Source organism: Ostrea edulis, chromosome 6, assembly GCF_947568905.1.
Source record: "Ostrea edulis chromosome 6, xbOstEdul1.1, whole genome shotgun sequence".
In the NCBI taxonomy this organism is placed as follows: domain Eukaryota; kingdom Metazoa; phylum Mollusca; class Bivalvia; order Ostreida; family Ostreidae; genus Ostrea; species Ostrea edulis.
Window position 1 is genome coordinate 36,345,605 of NC_079169.1, and position 9,677 is coordinate 36,355,281.

The window sequence follows — 9,677 nt, forward strand, 5'->3', positions numbered from 1 at the left end:
ATAATTGTTATCAATCTCTCACCAGAGGGCGTATTACGCTACTCTACAACACCTCTGTCAACGTCTAAATGTCAAGATTCTTGGCAAAACTTACTTTTACCTATTGCATCCTATAAATAATAATTTTACAAGTTTAAGTTTTAAGCTTTAAATCTAAAAGTGGGTTCACAAAAACAACAAATTCCATGATTATTCTAGTATTATTGAATAATGAATACATGTATTTATATAAACCTTTTAATTCGCGCAGGTGTCTCATATTTACCACCTACTGCTTTTAAAAAAAATTCAGACAAGTGTTTGATTTGCTTAGATATGATCATTACAGTTTGATATGCTAAGTTGGTTTTAGTACAGTTTGATATGCCTTTTAGACGTTGATAGAGGTATTAGTGGAGCGTAGCGGGAACGATAACTCTGGGTAGAGATTGAATTGTTATAAAGACAACATTCCAAGACAATGACTCTTAAAATGAAACTAATTGAGTATACATCTAAAATAGATACTACAATGCGGACATTAAAATAAAACTAAAATTATAGTTAACATTGAAATTAGATTTGTAAAAAATTAAAATTAAAGTAACATTGCCTAGATAGAAAATAAACATACAGCCGCATGGAACGCCACATCGTACTGATATTGGAAAGTGCCTCATATATTTCCTTCTCGATCTTCATTAACTTTTCTGTTTTAAACCAACAGGAATATATCATCACAATATTTTAAAAGAAAAGTCCATATAATAAACTCTTCAAAAGGTTTTCGTCCATGTTGTGATTTTAAGTACTTAATTTGTCATGCAATAATTGTAAATTAATCTGAATTAATTACAATAAAAAGGAATAGTTAGAATGATGTACATATGTATCGCGATTCACAACTAGCACGTCACCCGCTGTTACACCGAAATATTACTTTCATATACTAGGAACAAATTGTCTAAGGGCAAAACGTCTCTAGGAGCGAAACGTCCCGTTACCGGAGGACCACCTCCCTTGACGCTTATCGTGTTTACACAAGTACCGTGACACTAATGTTACTGCTGTTCAACCTTATCATCGTGTAAAGTTTTGTACTACTGGCTGACTTGGTGTACGCATGCTGGTGTCGGAAGTGTTTCTACACTGATTATCAGACTCTGTGGATAAATGTGCGAGTTTTACAAGTGATTCACGGTTTGTATAGGTACAGTGTATCTAAATACATCGGTCATGGCTATTTATAGAATGTATATCTGCTACGTGACTGCATGTAATATTTGTCGTGAAAAATGGCTGATTTGCTTCTAAAACATGGATGAAAATATAAATATCATCAATATTTGTCTATTCATTTAAAAAAAAAAAATCATCGCCTAGCTGAGTAACTATACCTCCTCCTTCATTAAATTTTGATTAAGAATCGATAGCATTATAAAAGAATTGAATGTTTTACACATAACACTACATGTGTGTGCCAGATTTAACCTGCCCTAGATTCAGAACCTCTACCTCAGGGATCACGAAATTTACAAGTTTAATCGAAACTTTCTTGTTCTACATGACTAGGTGCATTTTGTTTTTTATACAGAGGTAACGGTTATGGGGAATTTATTTTTGAAAATAGGCCAAATGATGACAGTTTTTGCTCCGCTCCCAATGCCCTGGAGTCCAGAAGTCCTGAAATTTACAGTTTACATTCAAACAACTAGTCCCGAAGATGCTCAATGCCAAATCTCAAAAGAATTGGAAGGGTAATTGTTAATGCTCACTTTTAATCACTGATCATTTTGGCCCCACCCTGATACCAAAACCTCTACCCTGGGGTAATGAAATTCACAATTTAGTAAAGGGTTATCTACTTTATCTAAATGTTTATGTAAATTCAATTTAGTATCAGTATGATTAAAAGGATGTTATTTAAATATAAACACTAAAAAAGTCTTCTCCGAGGATAAATATTAAATAGGTTTTCCTGCTCTATATGACTATGTGCATTTAGTTTTTCTGACAGATCCATGATTCCAGAGACGATTTTTGAAAAATGGCCATTGTCGCCGTTAAGGGAGGGGTGTAACTAAGAGTCCTGAGTTTTACGATTTAGATATCACCCTTGTCTCAAAAATGTTTCAAAAATAATTTGAAAACATTTGGAATGGTGGTTATGAAGAAGTTAAAATTGTTCAATTGTTAACACACGACGGATGCTGACCCACAGTTTCTCCCAGTAACAATGTCCGCTTTAAGTATCAATAATAGATCAATACATGACACAAAGTGAATGTATCTTACTGTCAATACAGAGATGAAGAAGCGGGAAAGACGAACCAGTAGAGCTACACATAAAAACAACACTTCTTTGGTGCAGAATGAACCAATCCGGAAGTCGTATAATTTACGGAAAAGGAAACACGAGACAGAGCAAAATGATCAAGGTGAATAAAACCATTTATGTGATTCAGTTTATGCAGTATCTTACACATTTCAATAAAAGATATCGAGTCCGTTTTCTTCTTATTAAAATATGCTCCTTTGAATTGGAATAATACTAGTATTAGGTTATCACATACAAGTTACATTAAAGTACTTATCTCGAAATCATCAGAATCGTTCTGGTCATTTTAAGGTCTTTTGTTGTAATTCTGAAATATTTTCCCGTAATTATATCAAGAAAACGAATATCTTGAAATTTTGAGATGTTTTCTCACATGGTCAATCTCTTATCTTGTGACAAGGAGATAATTACTTGAAAAGTATTGTTCCCGTGCTACTAATAGGCTATTGTTCATTGTTCTGTATGATTTGAGATGTTCCAATGATTATTGTGTGTCTGGTATGCCTACAGACATACAAAGTTCAAAACTGTCCGATATCATATCCAACAAAATAGTATACTTCTCTGTGCAAAATATGTAAAATATACATGTGTTTTTTCATGAAATCACACCAGGGAAGGAATTTACCGAGCACATGCAACATCACTATTACAAACGGATTCAAAAGGCATGGCCTTTTCTTCATATACATAATTATCAATATATGTACATATATAATTATAGTATATTTTTCCTTGAATCATCATTTTAAAGTTTCATTATTAAAAAAGCAATCAACTACCGGGGTAGTATGTGGTATGATAGAGACTACACAATCATAGATCGCTTCATGGTGAGTCATGTATGTTTTATATCTATTTTCAGACAAGAGCCTGGTAAATGAGAACACCAAGAGGAGATGCTTAAAAAATGATGACCAAATACCGAACACGCAACACGCAATATCAACAAGGGGACAAAAATTGCAGCATACCAAAATGGATAAACCCAAAGGCAAACAGCCGCAATTTCGCAGTCAAAATCAAAAAACACTTCTCAAGCAGCCCTTTGGAAAAGATATCGCACCGAAAATCCAACCAATGGGAACAAAACGTTTGACTCGATTATCTATGAAGAAAGGTGAGAACAGCAAGAGAAAGACCTCAGATTCGAATACACCACTACTGCGGAAGAAGACTCAAGTCAAAGGAGAACAATCACTAAGAATAAAACTCCCTAAAAGAAACAAAGATAGAAAACAAAGGAGCCTGTGTGGAACCCCTAAATCTGGAAAGAAGAGAATATTACAAGGGACTCCAAAACCAACGTTAACTTCAAAAGCGCCAGATAAAGAAATGGTATCCAGCATGTTTATCCCAAAACAAAAACCACGAAAACTAAGTAGAGTTCAAGTCTTAAAGAACTCTAATCAAACCAATGAGAAACAACTGCAGATAAATATTGAACAAAGCACTGAAACCAAACATTGTAAAATTTCCAAAGCAAACACGATCAAACGAAAATCAACGAAAGCTGCACGCAAATCGGTGACAAAAGTAGATGATCCTTTATTGCTAGGAAGACAAAGGTCACCTTCAAAATATTTTTCCACCTTGTTTTTCCAGAAAATTGATGCCAGGTATTATCCTGAAGCAAGTCGAATGTCAAACATACATGGAATCAGTGTATCGAACGACAATTTTATATGGGTAAATCATTTGAGAGGATGCGTTCAGCTGCTAAACGTTTCAGGTGAAATCCTCCGAACTATCCACTTAGATCACAGTCCGGTGTTTAACTGTTGCACTCCCTCAGGAGACCTCATAGAAACACAAGGATACGCCGGAGGTTCAAAACCAGTCATAACAATGATAGCTCGAGATGGAAACAGCCGGGTACTCGCCGATCTCTCATCATATGCTACAAACCTGTGTGGAATTCTCTGTGAAAATGAGACAATATTCGTCGTTGCATATTCTAGCAGATTTGAAAATTGTGGTTCTACCAGGAGTTATTTTATCATTAAACTTAGTATGAGTGGAGAAGTTGAGGAAATATACAATACAAAAAAAGGCAGTGATGACATAAATCATATCATTTCACTGAATGGTCAAATAATTGCTCTTCGCACCAACGATTCTGCGATGATTCCCTTGAAGAGTAAAATAATTTCATCAGAGAAAATTAACGGAGTATGCATTGAAAGTGTATATTCAGCGAGTGCTTCAGTCGACAATCTTGGCAATGTTATCCTGGCATCAAACACAGAACTCTTGATAATTGACCCAAGTTTGAAGTATATGCATAAAATAGATACTGATATTGGATCCATTATCTCGACCGCTGTCGATAAAAACAGTCAGTTGTGGCTAGGTACTGCGTCAGGAGGACTGTATTCAGCTCAGTATTTAGGTCAAGCTTGATAATATAGAGTAAATGTATTGTTACAGTGCATTTTGTCAGCAACCACGAAACACCTAAATATATCAACGATGAAATAAAGTGAAATGTTTGAGACTTCTAAGGAAAACTGTTACATCTTCAATACACTAACTTGTTCTTGAAAATCGAAAATATTTAAAATAGGATGGTATTGAAGAATTGATATTGCATCTAAGCCTTATAAAGAAAAGACATACCAATAAATTGGGCACAACCAGACTTAACACATGGTATACTTGAGTGAAAAGGGATTCATGTTTATTCATATGAAGGGATACCTCCCATTCCAAGGGGAGATAAGAAAAGCAAAAAAATAGGATGGGGTCGTTTATAGATCTTCCCAAGAACCACTGGGTCTAAACACGTCTCCCCCTAGACACCTGATCCCACCTGTGGTATATCCAGGGGTCCGTGTTTGTCCAACTCTACATTTTGCATTGCTTGTAGGAGTTAGGAGATTGATCACTATTCGTTATCTTCACCTTTCACAAATGACAAGCAATTAAATCCATAAAAGCCTAAGGGACCGACAGTGAAAGCTCGCCTTTCTTTGTGATACATATACATATATACAATGTAACTTGTGGTCCCAGTTTCTACCAACTGGTAGATTTACAAGAATGTTAAAGATACAAAATAATTGAACGTTTAATTATAAATAATAGAATTTTGTATTTCCTAACTTTAGATTGAATTATAAAATCATTTCGCTTTGAACTCGTAACATCTTGAGTGCGTCAGTATAACGCCGTGCCCCTACTTCCTAACGGAGAACTCGTATCCAAAAATTTGAAATCATTTCTACTGACGTCGATTAAATCTAATCTGTTTATGAAATGGCTAGTAGATGTTTTTAAATCCGAGGGCACATATTACGTCACACATAATGGCGCGTAAAATAGCGAAAGTAAATATACATATCGCAAGATTTGAATTTCATAGCTTTCAATCTCGGAAAGTACGCAAAGCATTTCATTTAAAACACATTTAAAGTAGTTTTAAGCATGAAAAGAATTCCTTTTGCTGAAAAAAAAAATGAAAAAGTTTAGAAACATGCGTTGTGTCCATTTGGATTTTCTTTGGATATCTGAATGTTTGTTTTTTCAATATTCTGAATTATTGTTGTACATGTAGGTTCACTGGTTCATGCATGTCCTCCACAGTGACAGTAATAATTAATCAGGGTTTTACCTAGTCCGAAATATCTGACGTTTTCCTGGCTTTTTTATGATTTTGATATTTACAGTGCCAAGAAAAGTCAGATATTTCGGACTAGGTGAAACCTTGACTGCTTTGGTTGTGACGTTAGTGATGAAGTCTAAGATACTCTTGTAAAATGATTTGCAAATGTTCGATTCGATAGATCCTGTATCAGATAAGGCAGTAGTAAGTATCCCATTCACTTTAATCTTAACCTCTGTTGGATCCCCTACAATGTCTGCTGATTGACGCTTTGTTTATTGTCGACCTAGCGTCCGCGTCTTGATACTGGCCAAGATGAGTTTAAATCTTTCTTGTGGTCTAATCTCACTCTGCATCCGTACTTCACACGTCCTACCTGACCGCATCTGTAACATACAACTTCGTCATCATGGTCATTTTCCTGTGCATAACCTTTCCTTTTGTTCTTATAATATCCACCCTGCTGTCCTTTGTGTCATTGACCTTGGTATTCATGATACTTCTTTCTGACATTATTTATGTCTTCTTTCATCTGATTCAATTTTGTATCTAGTTCCTGAATCATTTCCTGTAATTCGTACATTATTTGTACATGCAACTCTCTGATGGATGTTGTTCTTGGTGTTTCTTTTTCTGAGTTTATTTTGTTGGACTTTTCTAACTGCTCGTCTCAGTTCATCACAGCAGGTGCTTTTTTTGAAAATATGTCCAGCGATATCTTTTATGATTTTCTGCTAATCCATTCCAAAACACATTTCTTAACATTTGATCTGTATTTGTCGGAGTAACCTCACCGTTGTGATTCACTTAACATTTGATCTGTATTTGTCGGAGTAACCTCACCGTTGTGATTCACTTAACATTTGATCTGTGTTTGTCGGAGTAACCTCACCGTTGTGATTCACTTAACATTTGATCTGTATTTGTCGGAGTAACCTCACCGTTGTGATTCACTTAACATTTGATCTGTATTTGTCGGAGTAACCTCACCGTTGTGATTCACTTAACATTTGATCTGTATTTGTCGGAGTAACCTCACCGTTGTGATTCACTTAACATTTGATCTGTATTTGTCGGAGTAACCTCACCGTTGTGATTCACTTAACATTTGATCTGTATTTGTCGGAGTAACCTCACCGTTGTGATTCACTTAACATTTGATCTGTATTTGTTGGAGTAACCTCACCGTTGTGATTCACTTAACATTTGATCTGTATTTGTCGGAGTAACCTCACCGTTGTGATTCACTTAACATTTGATCTGTATTTGTCGGAGTAACCTCACCGTTGTGATTCACTTAACATTTGATCTGTATTTGTCGGAGTAACCTCACCGTTGTGATTCACTTAACATTTGATCTGTATTTGTCGGAGTAACCTCACCGTTGTGATTCACTTAACATTTGATCTGTATTTGTCGGAGTAACCTCACCGTTGTGATTCACTTAACATTTGATCTGTATTTGTCGGAGTAACCTCACCGTTGTGATTCACTTAACATTTGATCTGTATTTGTCGGAGTAACCTCACCGTTGTGATTCACTTAACATTTGATCTGTATTTGTCGGAGTAACCTCACCGTTGTGATTCACTTAACATTTGATCTGTATTTGTTGGAGTAACCTCACCGTTGTGATTCACTGTATTGAACAATTCCTGTTACTTCCACCTTGAGATGCACACAGGCACTCGACGTTTTAAATATCTGTAATGTTATGTTTACGGGAAAAAAAGTTTTTCATTATAGATATTTAAAACGTGTCGATTGCCTGTGGAGATGCATTATAGAACTGGGATAGTAGATTTTCATGATCGTCAACATCTGTTCCAGTGATACCGGTATAATATCTGTAATGTTATACCAAATGCTATACCAAACGAGTTTCGATCTTCCTAAATCAGCTAAATAAATATAAAATATATTGAAGTAAAGCGATCGCTGACTGAGACACACAGACAGGGTGTTCTATAACTGAAATTATATGGAGGATTTGCTCATGATCTGTTTATCACAAATTGGACATTTGCATAAAATATATTTGATTGCATTTCTTCAAATATTGTGAAGCTAGTTCTCCCACCATTTTAGTATGTTGTACATGTATATACCATGTAAAATATCTTATCATAATTGCACCCTCCGCATGCGCGGTTTTACAACCTTTCCACTCACATGATTTTTAAAGTTTCCAATCTACTTTTGTAACCGACGTTTAGTATTTTAAAATGAAAACACCACAATATTGGCAAATGCATGTATTTTTGATATATCTGTTTTTATTTTCATTTCTCTGTCCTATAATAAACTGAACTTTGTTCTTTAGTTCCTCTCTGAGTCAATCTAGATCATGAAAGGTGAAGATAAAGAGTAGTAATCAATCTCGTAACTCCTTTACGGACCCCTAGATATGGCAGAGATAAAATCAAGTGCCTAGTAGGAGTAAGCATCCCTTGTCGACCGGTCACACTCACCGTCAGCCATATATATTGACCAGGTAAACATAGTTATATGCACTCAAAATCAGTATGCCAAGAACGGTTTAACAATCGGTATGAAACACATCAGACAGCATTTGACCCAATGATAGGTTGTAATGGCAAACTAGATCGTTATAACGACCATATAATTCATGTTACAATCATTCGCATAATGTACACATTGATTTGTTTCAATTCACCTATATTAAGATATGCTGTATTAAGGTACAGTGATGTCCATCCATGCAGTCCTTTCATATTGCATTGTGCGTTTATGAATATATACATGTATGTGATATGCAATGAAGTTTGTTATTCCTAACAAACTCCATGGGGGGTGGGGGGGGGGGGGGTGGGGGGGGGGGGGTAGGGCATATAAACCCTGTATGTTCATCTACCCATTGGTGTCGTTGCTCGCTAATACTTCTGTCAATGCCAAAATTACTTGTAAGATTCTTGTAAAACGCTTAAACAATTATTCATCTTAGCTTAATCGATTTATGGTGCAGAATATTAAGATAAAATTCTTTTACCATTAGTTAACAAATTCCAAATTTTTTAATTTTATTTAAATTACAGCATACTTTCCCGATTTTTTGGTGCTATCTTTTTCGGTGATATCTTTATCAGTCTAATTTTTGAATTCCGATCCGTTTTCAATTAAGTTTAATTACTGCCCATTGGCCTGGTATTTTTATGGTGAAACAGAGACAAAGAAAATTGAAAAGATACAGGTACGTGCTTTATACGTAAAGATCATGTCAGTTTATACGAATCCTTATTATTGCAGTCAAAGATGCCAAGCCTGAAGTTACGGATATTGAGGACTATGTCCTGAGTAACATTTAAAATCATTAATAAAGAAAGACCGGTTTATCTTCAAAATCTTATTGCGATGAAAAACAAACTCTTACTCTTTCAGATATATAAAAATTAACAGAAATACCACAGGTAAGAACAACTAGTTATGGCCTGAATTGTTTTCGTTTTAGTGCAGTCAAGTCATGGAACTCCCTTCCTGCTTCTTTTAAACAAACTTCTTTTAATCCATTCAAATCACAAATCAATTCAAATCACAAATCAACAGTTGCGAAAGGGGATTCCTGCAAATGCAGTGCATGTTCTTAGTTACAAGTTATATTGTAGTTTGCTCAGATTCTTAATTATTAATTTCTTCTTGGTGCTTGATTTATTATTTATTTATTTTCATTTATACTTTTCAATTACATATATTTATACCCCCCGAACGAAGTTCTGGGGGGTATATATCACTCTGTCT

At 35.2% G+C, this 9,677-nt stretch overlaps 1 protein-coding gene across 3 annotated transcripts; it reads left to right on the plus strand.

Moving 5' to 3' along the window:
* Positions 1 to 959: 959 nt before the first annotated feature.
* LOC130046368 (uncharacterized) lies at positions 960 to 4,963 on the plus strand. 3 transcript variants are annotated; one of them, XM_056139514.1, is made up of 4 exons: positions 960 to 1,189; positions 1,610 to 1,736; positions 2,286 to 2,417; positions 3,183 to 4,963. In XM_056139514.1, exons 2-4 carry the CDS (start codon positions 1,703 to 1,705, stop codon positions 4,718 to 4,720), a joined length of 1,704 nt encoding a protein of 567 aa, XP_055995489.1. In that variant the 5' UTR covers positions 960 to 1,189; positions 1,610 to 1,702; the 3' UTR covers positions 4,721 to 4,963. The 3 variants fall into 3 exon arrangements, with proteins under 3 accessions (XP_055995489.1, XP_055995488.1, XP_055995490.1); XM_056139513.1 differs by having other exon boundaries at positions 960 to 1,179; XM_056139515.1 differs by lacking the exon at positions 1,610 to 1,736.
* Positions 4,964 to 9,677: the final 4,714 nt, after the last annotated feature.